This window comes from Panulirus ornatus, chromosome 10, assembly GCF_036320965.1.
Source record: "Panulirus ornatus isolate Po-2019 chromosome 10, ASM3632096v1, whole genome shotgun sequence".
Classification (NCBI taxonomy): domain Eukaryota; kingdom Metazoa; phylum Arthropoda; class Malacostraca; order Decapoda; family Palinuridae; genus Panulirus; species Panulirus ornatus.
The window spans coordinates 279,302-297,303 of record NC_092233.1 but is presented as its reverse complement, the minus strand read 5'-3'; the positions used below and the strand labels follow the sequence as shown (position 1 = coordinate 297,303).

Below are 18,002 nucleotides of genomic sequence, written 5' to 3'. Positions count from 1 at the left end.
TCTATCATCAAACACATTCAACAAACCTTCAAAATACGCACTCCATCTCCTTCTCACATCACCACTACTTGTTATCACCTCCCCATTTGCGCCCTTCACTGAAGTTCCCATTTGCTCCCTTGTCTTACGCACTTTATTTACCTCCTTCCAGAACATCTTTTTATTCTCCCTAAAATTTAATGATACTCTCTCACCCCAACTCTCATTTGCCCTTTTTTTCACCTCTTGCACCTTTCTCTTGACCTCCTGTCTCTTTCTTTTATACATCTCCCACTCAATTGCATTTTTTCCCTGCAAAAATCGTCCAAATGCCTCTCTCTTCTCTTTCACTAATACTCTTACTTCTTCATCCCACCACTCACTACCCTTTCTAATCAACCCACCTCCCACTCTTCTCATGCCACAAGCATCTTTTGCGCAATCCATCACTGCTTCCCTAAATACATCCCATTCCTCCCCCACTCCCCTTACTTCCATTGTTCTCACCTTTTTCCATTCTGTACTCAGTCTCTCCTGGTACTTCCTCACACAGGTCTCCTTCTCAAGCTCACTTACTCTCACCACCCTCTTCACCCCAACATTCACTCTTCTTTTCTGAAAACCCATACAAATCTTCACCTTAGCCTCCACAAGATAATGATCAGACATCCCTCCAGTTGCACCTCTCAGCACATTAACATCCAAAAGTCTCTCTTTCGCACGCCTGTCAATTAACACGTAATCCAATAACGCTCTCTGGCCATCTCTCCTACTTACATAAGTATACTTACGTATATCTCGCTTTTTAAACCAGGTATTCCCAATCATCAGTCCTTTTTCAGCACATAAATCTACAAGCTCTTCACCATTTCCATTTACAACACTGAACACCCCATGTATACCAATTATTCCCTCAACTGCCACATTACTCACCTTTGCATTCAAATCACCCATCACTATAACCCGGTCTCGTGCATCAAAACCACTAACACACTCATTCAGCTGCTCCCAAAACACTTGCCTCTCTTGATCTTTCTTCTCACGCCCAGGTGCATAAGCACCAATATTCACCCACCTCTCTCCATCAACTTTCAGTTTTACCCATATTAATCGAGAATTTACTTTCTTACACTCTATCACATACTCCCACAACTCCTGTTTCAGGAGTATTGCTACTCCTTCCCTTGCTCTTGTCCTCTCACTAACCCCTGACTTTACTCCCCAGACATTCCCAAACCACTCTTCCCCTTTACCCTTGAGCTTCGTTTCACTCAGAGCCAAAACATCCAGGTTCCTTTCCTCAAACATACTACCTATCTCTCCTTTTTTCACATCTTGGTTACATCCACACACATTTAGGCACCCCACTCTGAGCCTTCGAGGAGGATGAGCACTCCCCGCGTGACTCCTTCTTCTGTTTCCCATTTTAGAAAGTTAATACAAGGAGGGGAGGATTTCTGGCCCCCCGCTCCCGTCCCCTCTAGTCGCTTTCTACGACACGCGAGGAATACGTGGGATGTATTCTTTCACCCCTATCCCCAGGGATAATATACATATATATATATATACATATACACATACACACACATACACATACACACGCACATATACACACACACACACACATACATATATATACATATGAAAAAATGTAAGAAACAATTTAGAAAACTGAAACTTCTAGCTTGAAATGAATGAAAAAAATGAATGTCACATAATGGTTCAACCTCTGGCTATGGAAAAAAGGAAATGTATAATTTATTTTCACGAACGTCAATATCAGTTCTCATCAATTTAACCCTGTATCAATAGGCTTCAATGTCTAAGCTACATTTTTCTCCAATTTCACTATTTTCCTTCACATTTTCAATATATATATATATATATATATATATATGTAAACATATATATATATATATATATATACACACACAGACATACATATATACACATGCACACAATTCACACTATCTGCCTTTATTCATTCCCATCGCCACCTCGCCACATATGGAATAACATCCCCCTCCCCCCTCATGTGTGCAAGGTAGCGCTAGGAAAAGACAACAAAGGCCCCATTCGTTCACACTCAGTCTCTAGCTGTCATGTAATAATGCACCGAAACCACAGCTCCCTTTCCACATCCAGGCCCCACAGAACTTTCCATGGTTTACCCCACACGCTTCACATGCCCTGGTTCAATCCATTGACAGCACGTCGACCCCGGTATACCACATCGTTCCAATTCACTCTATTCCTTGCACGCCTTTCACCCTCCTGCATGTTCAGGCCCTGATCACTCAAAATCTTTTTCACTCCACCTTTCCACCTCCAATTTGGTCTCCCACTTCTCCTCGTTCCCTCCACCTCTGACACATATATCCTCTTGGTCAATCTTTCCTCATTCATTCTCTCCATGTCACCAAACCATTTCAAAACACCCTCTTCTGCTCTCTCAACCACACTCTTTTTATTACCACACATCTCTCTTACCCTATTATTACTTACTCAATCAAACCACCTCACACCACATATTGTCCTCAAACATCTCATTTTCAGCATATCCACCCTCCTGCGCACAACTCTATCCATAGCCCACGCCTCGCAACCATACAACATTGTTGGAACCACTATTCCTTCAAACATACCCATTTTTGCTTTCCGAGATAATGTTCTCGACTTCCACACATTCTTCAAGGCTCCCAGAATTTTCACCCCCTCCCCCGCCCTATGATTCACTTCCGCTTCCATGGTTCCATCCGCTGCCATATCCACTCCCAGATATCTAAAACACTTCACTTCCTCCAGTTTTTCTCCATTCAAACTTACCTCCCAATTGACTTGACCCTCAACCCTACTGTACCTAATAACCTTGCTCTTATTCACATTTACTCTTAATTTTCTTCTTTCACACACTTTACCATATTCAGTCACCAGCTTCTGCAGTTTCTCACATGAATCAGCCACCAGCGCTGTATCATCAGCAAACAACAACTGACTCACTTCCCAAGCTCTCTCATCCCCAACAGACAGCATACTTGCCCCTTTTTCCAAAACTCTTGCATTCACCTCCCTAACAACCCCATCCATAAACAAATTAAACAACCATGGAGACATCACACACCCCTGCCACAAACCTACATTCACTGAGAACCAATCACTTTCCTCTCTTCCTACACGTACACATGCTTTACATCCTTGATAAAAACTTTTCACTGCTTCTAACAACTTGCCTCCCACACCATATATTCTTAATACCTTCCACAGAGCCAGTTGGTAGAAGCCGTGAGGGTTTGTGGCAGAGGTGTGTGATGTCTCCATGGTTGTTTAATTTGTTCATAGATGGGGTTGTTAAGGAGGTAAATGCAAGAGTTTTGGAAAGAGGGGTAAGTATGCAGTCTGTTGTGGATGACAGAGCTTGGGAAGTGAGTCAGTTGTTCGCTGATGATACAGCGCCGGTGGCTGATTCATGTGAGAAACTGCAGAAGCTGGTGACTGAGTTTGGTAATGTGTGTGAAAGAAGAAAGTTAAGAGTAAACGTGAATAAGAGCAAGGTTATTAGGTACAGTTGGGTTGAGGATCAAGTGAATTGGGAGGTAAGTTTAAATGGAGAAAAACTGGAGGAAGTAAAGTGTTTTAGATATCTGGGAGTGGATCTGGCAGCGGATGGAACCATGGAAGCGGAAGTGAATCATAGGGTGGGGGAGGGGGTGAAAATTCTGGGAGCCTTGAAGAATGTTTGGAAGTTGAGAACATTATCTCGGAAAGCAAAAATGGGTATGTTTGTGGGAAAAGTGGTTCCAACAATGTTGTATGGTTGTGAGGCATGGGCTATGGATAGAGTTGTGCGCACGAGGGTGGATGTGCTGGAAATGAGATATTTGAGGACAATATGTGGTGTGAGGTGGTTTGATCGAGTAAGTAATGTAAGGGCAAGAGAGATGTGTGGAAATAAAAAGAATGTGGTTGAGAGAGCAGGAGAGGGTGTTTTGAAACGGTTTGGTCACATGGAGAGAATGAGTGAGGAAAGATTGACCAAGATGATATATGTATCAGAGGTGGATGGAATGAGGAGAAGTGGGAGACTAAATTGGAGGTGGAAAGATGGAGTGAAAAAGATTTTGAGTGATCAGGGCCTGAACATGCAGGAGGATGAAAGGCATGCAAGGAATAGAGTGAATTGGAACGATGTGGTATACCGGGGTCAACGTGCTGCCAATGGATTGAACCAGGGCATGTGAAGCATCTGGGGTAAACCATGGAAAGTTCTGTGGGGCCTGGATGTGGAAAGGGAGCTGTGGTTTCGGTGCATTATTACATGACAGCTAGAGATTGAGTATGAATGAATGGGGCAACAAAGCAAAATAAATAGAATAAATATCTTTCTTTCATACTATTCACCATTTCTCGCATTAGCGAGGTAGCGTTAAGAACAGAGGACTGGGCTTTAGAGGGAATATCCTCACCTGGCCCCCTTCTCTGTTCCTTCTTTTGGAAAATTAAAATAAAAAAAAAAACAAGAGGGGAGGATTTTCAGCCACCCGCTCCCTTCCCTTTTAGTCGCCTACTACGACACGCAGGGAATACGTGGGAAGTATTCTTTCTCCCCTATCCCCAGGGATAATATATCCATATATATCTATTTATTTATTTATTTTGCTTTGTTGCTATCTCCCGCGTTAGCGTGGTAGCGCAAGGAAACAGATGAAAGAATGGCACAACCCACCCACATACACATGTACATACATACACGTCCACACACGCAAATATACATACCTATACATCTTAATGTATACATATATATACACACACAGACATTTTTTTTTTTTTGCTTTGTCGCTGTCTCCCGCGTTTGTGAGGTAGCGCAAGGAAACAGACGAAAGAAATGGCCCAACCCACCCCCATACACATGTATATACACACGTCCACACACGCAAATATACATACCTACACAGCTTTCCATGGTTTACCCCAGACGCTTCACATGCCCCGATTCAATCCACTGACAGCACGTCAACCCCGGTATACCACATCGCTCCAATTCACTCTATTCTTTGCCCTCCTTTCACCCTCCTGCATGTTCAGGCCCCGATCACACAAAATCTTTTTCACTCCATCTTTCCACCTCCAATTTGGTCTCCCTCTTCTCGTTCCCTCCACCTCCGACACATATATCCTCTTGGTCAATCTTTCCTCACTCATTCTCTCCATGTGCCCAAACCATTTCAAAACACCCTCTTCTGCTCTCTCAACCACGCTCTTTTTATTTCCACACATCTCTCTTACCCTTATGTTACTTACTCGATCAAACCACCTCACACCACACATTGTCCTCAAACATCTCATTTCCAGCACATCCATCCTCCTGCGCACAACTCTATCCATAGCCCACGCCTCGCAACCATACAACATTGTTGGAACCACTATTCCTTCAAACATACCCATTTTTGCTTTCCGAGATAATGTTCTCGACTTCCACACATCCTTCAAGGCTCCCAGAATTTTTGCCCCCTCCCCCACCCTATGATCCACTTCCGCTTCCATGGTTCCATCCGCTGCCAGATCCACTCCCAGATATCTAAAACACTTCACTTCCTCCAGTTTTTCTCCATTCAAACTCACCTCCCAATTGACTTGACCCTCAACCCTACTGTACCTAATAACCTTGCTCTTATTCACATTTACTCTTAACTTTCTTCTTTCACACACTTTACCAAACTCAGTCACCAGCTTCTGCAGTTTCTCACATGAATCAGCCACCAGCTCTGTATCATCAGCGAACAACAACTGACTCACTTCCCAAGCTCTCTCATCCCCAACAGACTTCATACTTGCCCCTCTTTCCAAAACTCTTGCATTCACCTCCCTAACAACCCCATCCATAAACAAATTAAACAGCCATGGAGAAATCACACACCCCTGCCGCAAACCTACATTCACTGAGAACCAATCACTTTCCTCTCTTCCTACACGTACACATGCCTTACATCCTCGATAAAAACTTTTCAATGCTTCTAACAACTTGCCTCCCACACCATATATTCTTAATACCTTCCACAGACCATCTCTATCAACTCTATCATATGCCTTCTTGAGATCCATGGATGGTACATACATAACCATTTGCTTTTCTAAGTATTTCTCACATACATTCTTCAAAGCAAACACCTGATCCACACATCCGTAGATCTACCACTTCTGAAACCACACTGCTCTTCCCCAATCTGATGCTCTGTACATGCCTTCACCCTCTCAATCAATACCCTCCCATATAATTCCTGGTAAATTATATGGGAGGGTATTGATTGTGAGGGTGAAGGCATGTACAGAGCATCAGATTGGGGAAGAGCAGTGTGGTTTCAGAAGTGGTAGAGGATGTGTGGATCAGGTGTTTGCTTTGAAGAATGTATGTGAGAAATACTTAGAAAAGCAAATGGATTTGTATGTAGCAGTTATGGATCTGTAGAAGGCATATGATAGAGTTGATAGAGATGCTCTGTGGAAGGTATTAAGAATATATGGTGTGGGAGGCAAGTTGTTAGAATCAGTGAAAAGTTTTTATCGAGGGTGTAAGGCATGTGTATGTGTAGGAAGAGAGGAAAGTGATTCGTTCTCAGTGAATGTAGGTTTGCGGCAGGGGTGTGTGATGTCTCCATGGCTGTTTAATTTGTTTATGGATGGGGTTGTTAGGGAGGTGAATGCAAGAGTTTTGGAAAGAGGGGCAAGTATCAAGTCTGTTGTGGATGAGAGAGCTTGGGAAGTGAGTCAGTTGTTGTTCGCTGATGATACAGCGCTGGTGGCTGATTCATGTGATAAACTGCAGAAGCTGGTGACTGAGTTTGGTAAAGTGTGTGAAAGAAGAAAGTTAAGAGTAAATGTGAATAAGAGCAAGGTTATTAGGTACAGTAGGGTTGAGGGTCAAGTCAATTGGGAGGTAAGTTTGAATGGAGAAAAACTGGAGGAAGTAAAGTGTTTTAGATATCTGGGAGTGGATTTGGCAGCGGATGGAACCATGGAAGCAGAAGTGAATCATAGGGTGGGGGAGGGGGCGAAAATCCTGGGAGCCTTGAAGAATGTGTGGAAGTCGAGAACATTTTCTCGGAAAGCAAAAATGGGTATGTTTGAAGGAATAGTGGTTCCAACAATGTTGCATGGTTGCGAGGTGTGGGCTATGGATAGAGTTGTGCGCAGAAGGGTGGATGTGCTGGAAATGAGATGTTTGAGGACAATGTGTGTGAGGTGGTTTGATCAAGTATGTAATGTAAGGGTGAGAGAGATGTGTGGAAATAAAAAGAGCGTGGTTGAGAGAGCAGAAGAGGGTGTTTTGAAATGGTTTGGGCACATGGAGAGAATGAGTGAGGAAAGATTGACCAAGAGGATATATGTGTCGGGGGTGGAGGGAACGAGAAGTGGGAGACCAAATTGGAGGGGGAAAGATGGAGTGAAAAAGATTTTGAGTGATCGGGGCCTGAACATGCAGGAGGGTGAAAGGCGGGCAAGGAATAGAGTGAATTGGATCGATGTGGTATACCGGGGCTGACGTGCTGTCAGTGGATTGAATCAGGGCATGTGAAGCGTCTGGGGTAAACCATGGAAAGCTGTGTAGGTATGTATATTTGCGTGTGTGGACGTGTATGTATATACATGTGTATGGGGGTGGGTTGGGCCATTCCTTTCGTCTGTTTCCTTGCGCTACCTTGCAAACGCGGGAGACAGCGACAAAGCACAAAAAAAAAAAAAAATATAGATAATGGTTCTGGTCCCCATTCCAAGGAGAAACAGGGAGTGTATTTAGGAAAAGATGTTGCCAAAAGGCAAGGCAAGCACAAAGCTCTTTCAACACCTATCTTGCTTGACAAATAATAATATCTCTAAACTGCTATGCACATTGCATAATTTCAAACCTGGGTTCATTTGGAACTGTTTTCAAGCATATATCAAGTCTTCCTGTAAATGTTTTTGTGGTTGTTCCATGAATGTTTCTCATTTCTTTTCATGTTATACCAAATAGTTTTCTAATCTATTTTTGCAGGACTCATACATTTTGTGTATGATTTCTTTTAGGTTATTCAGTGGTACTGATGCAAGCTCAATAACAATGTTTCTTCCTTGCTGAAGGCTTTAAAGCCTAGTATATTGTCCTTTATCCCTTCGGTGCATTATTACATGACAGCTAGAGACAGAGTGTGAACGAATATGGCCATTGTTGTCTTTTCCTAGCGCTACCTCGCACACATGAGTGGGGAGGGTGTTGTTATTTCAAGTGTGGCGGGGTGGCAATGGGAATGAATAAAGGCAGATAGTATGAATTATGTACATGTGTATATATGTATAAGTCTGTGTGTGTATATATATATGTATACGTTGAGATGTATAGGTATGTATATTTGTGTGTGTGGACGTGTATGTGGGTAGGTTGGGCCATTCTTTCGTCTGTTTCCTTGCGCTACCTCGCTAATGCAGGAGACAGCGACAAAGCAAAATAAATAAATAAATAAAATACCCCTTCACTCTGCTGCCATGTTCTTTCAGCCTCTTATGACAGTTCACATGTTCCATTCCCTCCAATATGCTTGTGGAGTGTTTCTGAATTCTCTCTAACTTGTTTCTTTCCACTCATTTGCCAGAAGATTATACAACACAATAGTATCTAACTTCACTTTTTATGGATTTGCTGAACAATTTCTTAGTTAATTTTTTTTCTTGTAAAGAGAGAAACAGAAAGATGGAAGAAAATAGCAAACATCACTCTGTTCAATGTATAAAATTAATAAACCAGGACAGATACCTTCCCAATACAATATATTCTGTAGGAAATGAAGAAAATACCAATCCTAACATCTCTCCATATTTACAGCATTTTTTCTTCATAAATTTTTTACTTAGTTCTCATGCTTCAGAGCAATAAGTGACTCACCTAACATCTGTCCCTGCTACAGCTAAGTATGTACCCGACTGGTCAAAGCAAAGGTCCATTACTTCATATCCCTCATCTAACTGGATGGTTTTAAAGTTCTTGAGTTTACGCAGATCCCAAAGCTTTACAGTGGAATCTTCTGCTGCTGTTGCAAGGTAATAACCATTCTCACTAAAGGCAATGGAACTTATGGCTCCACTGTGACCTAAAAGCAAAAAGTGATAATTAATGATAACAAGCATTAAGTTACCTTTATATATATTTCCTATTTAACACAAATTCAGTTGAGGTTACTATGGGGGGCCTTCCTTCTTTTCCTTGTGACAGCAGGTACTGCTTGTAGTGCTGAAATGGTTTGTGAATGTCTGCAGTAAAAATGAGTACTAAAGTGTTTGTGTGTGTGTGTGTGTGTGTGTGTGTGTGTGTGTGTGTGTGTGTGTCTGTCTGTCTCGAATAATGTGGTTTTAGAAGTGTTAGACAATGAGGATCAGGCATTTGCTTTAAAGAATGTGTGAGAAATACTTAGGAAAAACATTTATGGATATGGATATGGAGAGAACCTATGACAGAACGAAGAGATGTCTTGTGGAAGGTTTCAAGAATATATGGTGTGGGAGGAAAGCTCCTAGAAGCAGCAAAAAGTTTTTATTTAGGGTGTAAGGCATGAATATTGGTAGGAAGAGAGGAGACTGAGGAGTCCCAGGTAAAGGTTGGTCTAAGGGTGTAGTGAGTGATGTTACCATGGCCGTTTAATTTGTTTTTGTTTATGGATAGGGTGGTGGGTGAGTTAATGCAAGAGTCCTGTTGAGGGGGCAAGTAAGCAGTCTGCAGGGTATGAAGGGGCCCAAGATGTGAGCCAGTTGTTCTTTGCTGATGACACAGCACTGGCCATAGATTCAAGTGAGAAACTACAATAGTGACTCATATTGGAAGACTGTGTGAAAGGAGGAAGTTGACAGTATATGTGAATAAAGGCAAGGTTATCATGTTCAGCAGGGTAAAGGGACAAGTTAGTCAGGATGTGTGTCTGAATAAAGGAAATTAGGAGGAACTGACCCATTTTAGATATTTGGGAGTAGACACAGCAACAAATTGATCTAGGGAAGTGGAAGTGAGTCACAAGGTTGTTGAGGGGGCAAAGGTTCTGCAGGTATTGAGGAATGTTAAGAAAGGAAGGTCATTGTCTGGGAGGGCAAAAATGGGTATGTTTAAAGTATTGTAGTCCCAACAATGTTGTATGAATGCGAGGCATAGGCTATAGATGAGAATGTTTGGAGGATGGTGGATGTGTTGGAAATCAAATGTTTCAGGATAATATGGGGTGTGAGGTGGTTTATAATAATAGGGGGAGAGAGAGGTGTAGTAATAAAAAGAGTGTGGTTGAAAGATTTGAGGAGAATGTGCTGAAGTGGTCTGAACATAAAGAGAGGAAGAGTGAGGAGAGGTTGATATAAAGGTTAAATGAGTCAAAAGTGGAAGGGACAAGAAGGGGAAAACCAAATCTAAGATGAAAGGACGGAGTTAAAGAGAGCTTGCACGATTAGGTCCTAAACATGCAGGAGGATGAAAGGAGGGAACAGGACAAAGTAAAATGATTTGATATTGTTTACAATGGTTAAAGTCCTGACAATGGACTGGACCAGGGCATAAAGTGGCTGTAGGAAACTATGGAAAGGTCTGTGGGGCCCGGTTGTGGATAAGGAGCTGTTGTTTGGTGCACTGTATGACAGCTAGAGAATGGATGCAATCTTTTTTCATGTGTTCCTAGAGCTACCTCGCTAACTGTGGGAAATGGTAATCAAGTAAGAAACTAACAGTATTTTGCCATTTTTATATCTGTTGGGGGATCTGAGAGTAGAGTTTACTGAAGTGTGAGACTTGGGTATGCTTTTCATATCTACTTAGGGGTTGGTGGTTAATCATAGAGTCTCAGTTGCACACACACACACACACACACACATGAATGTAACACATCGAATGATGACATAGTCAATGCAAATAGCACACTTAAATTCAAGAAGTTGTATCATAGTAGCTAGTTATCAAGAGATGAGGCCCTACAAGAGTAAAATTCCCTCCCCATGCAGTAAAAAAAAGAAGGAAGAAAAGAAGGAAGAAAAAGGAAGAGAAGAAGAAATGAGGGAAAAAAAGAAGGAAGAAAAATTGAAGGAAGAATAAAAGAGGACAAAAAAGAATTAGGGAAAGGAAAGAAGGAGGGAGAAGAAAAGAGGAAGAAGGAAGACAAGATGAAGAAAAAGAAGATGAGAAGAAAAAGACAAAGAATAAATAGAAGAGGGAAGAAAAGAAAGGGGAGGAGGACTAAAAAAGGATGATAAAAAGAACGAAGAAGAATAAAAAGGACAAAAGACGACAAAGAAGAAGAAGAAGGAAGAAAAAAAGATGAAGGAAGAAAATGAGAAAGAAGAAGGAAGAAAAGAAGATGGAGGAAGAAAATGAGAAAGAAGAAAAATTACGAAAAGAAGGTGATGATGATGAAGAAGAAAGCAAAGAAAGAAGAAGAGAGAAGAAGGAAAAAAGAAGAAAGAAACGAAGCAGAAGAAAATAGAAAAGAAAAGGAGAGAAGAAGATGAAGGAAAAAAAGAAGAAGAAAGAGACGAAGAAGAAAAAGTTTCAGAACCTGAAGATGCAGCAGGGTGTAAGGCATGCCATGCAGCATGGAACAGACAAAGAAATGTTTTCATTTGCTCACATCCACTCTCTAGCTGTCACACATCAACTGCCACAGATCACTTACTACTCAGATGCCTTGCAACCTCCCTACACACAAATGGGAATAAAGTTCTGTTGTTATCAAAGGGCAACACTCAGGTATTATCATGTTCAACAGCCCAATGGTTACATTGGAGTATATCCCCCAATGAATGCTAGAGAGACATTTTGTTGAGCCCCTTGTCAAAGAAGATGCTATGTGTGCACTCATGTATCGATGAGGGTTGAGAATCAAAAGCAGAAAATTTATAGATGTCACCTGTGTGATATGCCTCTGTAATTCTACTAATATTTTGAGGCATAACATTCGGTGAAATGTTACTAAATTGAGAGAACAGTGAAAAGGAATTTCATTATTCTGAATAGTATGTATAATGAAATGTGTAAATAAATGTATGATTTCCAACACATCCACCCTCCTCCGCACAACCCTATCTGTAGCCAATGCCTCACAACCATATAACATTGTTGAAACCACTATTCATTCAAACATACCCATTTTTGCTTTCCAAGATAATGTTCTCGCCTTCCACACATTCTTCAACGCTCCCAGAACTTTTGCCCCCTCCCCCACCCTGTGACTCACTTCCGCTTCCATGGTTCCATCCACTGCCAAATTCACTCCCAGATATCTAAAACACTTCAGTTCCTCCAGTTTTTCTCCCAATCGACTTGTCACTCAACCCTATTGTACCTAAAAACCTTGCTCTTATTCACATTTACTCTCAGCTTTCTTCTTTCACACACTTTACCATACTCAGTCACCAGCTTCTGCAGTTTCTCACCCAAATCAGCCACCAGTGCTGTATCATCAGCCAACAAAAACTGACTCACTTCCCAACCCCTCTCGTCCACAACAGCCTGCATACTTGCCCCTCTCTCCAAAACTCTTGCATTCACCTCCCTAACAACCCCATCCATAAACAAATTAAACAATCATGGAGACATCACGCACCCCTGCCATAAACCAACATTCACTAAGAACCAATCACTTTCCTCTCTTCCCACTCTTACACATGCCTTACATCCTTGGTAAAGACTTTTCCCTGCTTCAAGCAACTTGCCTCCCACACCATATATTCTTAATACCTTCCAAAGAGCATCTCTGTCATATGCCTTCTCCCAATCCATAAATGCTACATACAAATCCATTTGTTTTTCTAAGTATTTCTCACATAGATTCTTCAAAGCAAACACCTGATCCACACATCCTCTACCACTTCTGAAACCATACTGCTCTTCCCCAATCTGATGCTCTGTACATGCCTTCACCCTTCTCAATCAATACCCTCCCTTATAATTTCCCAGGAATACTCAACAAACTTGTACCTCTGTAATTTGAGCACTCACTTTTATCCCCTTTGCCTTTGTAATATTACTTCTTCATCCCACCACTCACTACCCCACCACTCACTACCCTTTCTAATCTGCTCACCTCCCATGCTTCTCATGCCACAAGCATCTTTTGCACAAGCCATCACTGCTTCCCTAACTACATCCCATTCCTCCCCCACTCCCCTTACGTTCTTTGCTCTCACCTTTTTCCATTCTACACTCAGTCTCTCCTGGTACTTACTCACTTACTCTCACGACTCTCTTCACCCCAACATTCTCTCTTCTTTCCTGAAAACCTCTACAAATCTTCGCCTTTGCCTACAAAAGATAATGATCAGGCATCCCTCCAGTTGCACCTCTCAGTACATTAATATCAAAAGTCTCTCTCATGCGCCTTTCAATTAACACATAATCCAATAATGCTCTCTAGCCATCTCTCCTACTTACATACGTATACTTATGTATATCTCTCTTTTTAAACCACGTATTCCCAATCATCAGTCCTTTCTCAGCACACAAATCTACAAGCTCTTCACCATTTCCATTTACAACACTGAACACCCCATGTACACTAATTATTCCCTCAACTGCCACCTTACTCACCTTTGCATTCAAATCACCCATCACTATAACCTGGTCTTGTGCATCAAAACTACTAACACACTCATTCAGCTGCTCCCAAAAACACTTGCCTCTTATGATCTTTCTTCTCATGCCGAGGTGCATATGCACTAATAATCACCCATCTCTCTTCATCAACTTTCGGTTTTACCCATATCAATCTAAAGTTTACTTTCTTACACTCTATCACATACTCCCATCACCCCTGTATCAGAAGAAGTGGTACTCCTTCCCTTGCTCTTCTCCTTTCATCAACCCCTGACTTTACTCCCAAAACATTCCCAAACCACTCTTCCCCTTTACCCTTGAGCTTCGTTTCACTCAGAGCCAAAACCTCCAGGTTCCTTTCCTCAAACATGCTTCCTATCTCTCCTTTTTTCTCATCTTGGTAACATCCACACATATTTAGAAACCCTAATCTAAGCTTTCAAGGAGGATGAGCACTCCCCGAGTGACTCCTTATTCTGTTTCCCCTTTTAGAAAGTTGAAGTACAAGGAGGGGTGGGTTTCTAGCCCCATGCTCATGTCCCCTTTAGTCGCCTTTTACGACACATGAGGAATGCGTGGGAAGTATTCTTTCTCTCTTATCCCCAGGGATATATATATATATATATATATATATATATATATATATATATATATATATATATATATATATATATATATATATATTTTTTTTTTTTATACTTTGTCGCTGTCTCCCGCGTTTGCGAGGTAGCGCAAGGAAACACACGAAAGAAATGGCCCAACCCCCCCCATACACATGTACATACACACGTCCACACATGCAAATATACATACCTACACAGCTTTCCATGGTTTACCCCGGACGCTTCACATGCCTTGATTCAATCCACTGACAGCACGTCAACCCCTGTATACCACATCGCTCCAATTCACTCTATTCCTTGCCCTCCTTTCACCCTCCTGCATGTTCAGGCCCCGATCACACAAAATCTTTTTCACTCCATCTTTCCACCTCCAATTTGGTCTCCCTCTTCTCCTCGTTCCCTCCACCTCCGACACATATATCCTCTTGGTCAATCTTTCCTCACTCATTCTCTCCATGTGCCCAAACCACTTCAAAACACCCTCTTCTGCTCTCTCAATCACGCTCTTTTTATTTCCACACATCTCTCTTACCCTTACGTTACTCACTCGATCAAACCACCTCACACCACACATTGTCCTCAAACATCTCATTTCCAGCACATCCATCCTCCTGCGCACAACTCTATCCATAGCCCACGCCTCGCAACCATACAACATTGTTGGAACCACTATTCCTTCGAACAAACCCATTTTTGCTTTCCGAGATAATGTTCTCGACTTCCACACATTCTTCAAGGCCCCCAGGATTTTCGCCCCCAACCCCACCCTATGATCCACTTCCGCTTCCATGGTTCCATCCGCTGCCAGATCCACTCCCAGATATCTAAAACACTTCACTTCCTCCAGTTTTTCTCCATTCAAACTCACCTCCCAATTGACTTGACCCTCAACCCTACTGTACCTAATAACCTTGCTCTTATTTACATTTACTCTTAACTTTCTTCTTCCACACACTTTACCAAACTCAGTCACCAGCATCTGCAGTTTCTCACATGAATCAGCCACCAGCGCTGTATCATCAGCGAACAACATATATATATATATATATATATATATATATATATATATATTTTTTTTTTTTTTTTTTTTTTTTTTTTTTTATACTTTGTCGCTGTCTCCCGCGTTTGCGAGGTAGCGCAAGGAAACAGACGAAAGAAACGGCCCAACCCCCCCCCCCATACACATGTACATACACACGTCCACACACGCAAATATACATACCTACACAGCTTTCCATGGTTTACCCCAGACGCTTCACATGCCTTGATTCAATCCACTGACAGCACGTCAACCCCTGTATACCACATCGCTCCAATTCACTCTATTCCTTGCCCTCCTTTCACCCTCCTGCATGTTCAGGCCCCGATCGCACAAAATCTTTTTCACTCCATCTTTCCACCTCCAATTTGGTCTCCCTCTTCTCCTCGTTCCCTCCACCTCCGACACATATATCCTCTTGGTCAATCTTTCCTCACTCATTCTCTCCATGTGCCCAAACCATTTCAAAACACCCTCTTCTGCTCTCTCAACCACGCTCTTTTTATTTCCACACATCTCTCTTACCCTTACGTTACTTACTCGATCAAACCACCTCACACCACACATTTTCCTCAAACATCTCATTTCCAGCACATCCATCCTCCTGCGCACATCTCTATCCATAGCCCACGCCTCGCAACCATACAACATTGTTGGAACCACTATTCCTTCAAACATACCCATTTTTGCTTTCTGAGATAATGTTCTCGACTTCCACACATTTTTCAAGGCTCCCAAAATTTTCGCCCCCTCCCCCACCCTATGATCCACTTCCGCTTCCATGGTTCCATCCGCTGACAGATCCACTCCCAGATATCTAAAACACTTCACTTCCTCCAGTTTTTCTCCATTCAAACTCACCTCCCAATTGACTTGACTCTCAACCCTACTGTACCTAATAACCTTGCTCTTATTCACATTTACTCTTAACTTTCTTCTTCCACACACTTTTCCAAACTCAGTCACCAGCTTCTGCAGTTTCTCACATGAATCAGCCACCAGCGCTGTATCATCAGCGAACAACAACTGACTCACTTCCCAAGCTCTCTCATCCCCAACAGACTTCATCCTTGCCCCTCTTTCCAAAACTCTTGCATTTACCTCCCTAACAACCCTATCCATAAACAAATTAAACAACCATGGAGACATCACACACCCCTGCCGCAAACCTACATTCACTGAGAACCAATCACTTTCCTCTCTTCCTACACGTACACATGCCTTACATCCTCGATAAAAACTTTTCACTGCTTCTAACAACTTTCCTCCCACACCATATATTCTTAATACCTTCCACAGAGCATCTCTATCAACTCTATCATATGCCTTCTCCAGATCCATAAATGCTACATACAAATCCATTTGCTTTTCTAAGTATTTCTCACATACATTCTTCAAAGCAAACACCTGATCCACACATCCTCTACCACTTCTGAAACCACACTGCTCTTCCCCAATCTGATGCTCTGTACATGCCTTCACCCTCTCAATCAATCCCCTCCCATATAATTTACCAGGAATACTCAACAAACTTATACCTCTGTAATTTGAGCACTCACTCTTATCCCCTTTGCCTTTGTACAATGGCACTATGCACGCATTCCGCCAATCCTCAGGCACCTCACCATGAGTCATACATACATTAAATAACCTTACCAACCAGTCAACAATACAGTCACCCCCTTTTTTAATAAATTCCACTGCAATACCATCCAAACCCGCTGCCTTGCCGGCTTTCATCTTCCGCAAAGCTTTCACTACCTCATCTCTGTTTACCAACTCATTTTCCCTAACCCTCTCACTTTGCACACCAACTCGACCAAAACACCCTATATCTGCCACTCTATCATCAAACACATTCAACAAACCTTCAAAATACTCACTCCATCTCCTTCTCACATCACCACTACTTGTTATCACCTCCCACTTGCGCCCTTCACCGAAGTTCCCATTTGCTCCCTTGTCTTACGCCCTTTATTTACCTCCTTCCAGAACATCTTTTTATTCTCCCTAAAATTTAATGATACTCTCTCACCCCAACTCTCATTTGCCCTTTTTTTCACCTCTTGCACCTTTCTCTTGACCTCCTGTCTCTTTCTTTTATATATCTCCCACTCAATTGCATTTTTTCCCTGCAAGTATTTCTCACATACATTCTTCAAAGCAAACACCTGATCCACACATCCTCTACCACTTCTGAAACCACACTGCTCTTCCCCAATCTGATGCTCTGTACATGCCTTCACCCTCTCAATCAATACCCTCCCATATAATTTACCAGGAATACTCAACAAACTTATACCTCTGTAATTTGAGCACTCACTCTTATCCCCTTTGCCTTTGTACAATGGCACTATGCACGCATAGGTAAATGCAAGAGTTTTGGAAAGAGGGGCAAGTATGAAGTCTGTTGGGGATGAGAGAGCTTGGGAAGTGAGTCAGTTGTTGTTCGCTGATGATACAGCGCTGGTGGCTGATTCATGTGAGAAACTGCAGAAGCTGGTGACTGAGTTTGGTAAAGTTTGTGGAAGAAGAAAGTTAAGAGTAAATGTGAATAAGAGCAAGGTTATTAGGTACAGTAGGGTTGAGGGTCAAGTCAATTGGGAGGTGAGTTTGAATGGAGAAAAACTGGAGGAAGTGAAGTGTTTTAGATATCTGGGAGTGGATCTGGCAGCGGATGGAACCATGGAAGCGGAAGTGGATCATAGGGTGGGGGAGGGGGCGAAAATTCTGGGGGCCTTGAAGAATGTGTGGAAGTCGAGAACATTATCTC

General features: G+C 42.2%; 1 protein-coding gene across 1 annotated transcript in view; it reads right to left on the bottom strand.

The window, feature by feature from the left end:
* Positions 1–18,002, bottom strand: part of Prp19 (pre-mRNA processing factor 19) — a 241,755-nt gene that overhangs the window by 35,642 nt on the left and 188,111 nt on the right. The window contains exon 10 of the mRNA XM_071665386.1: positions 8,894–9,098. Within this exon, the coding sequence (XP_071521487.1) occupies positions 8,894–9,098 (205 nt within the window). The remainder of the gene's footprint in view (positions 1–8,893; positions 9,099–18,002) is intronic.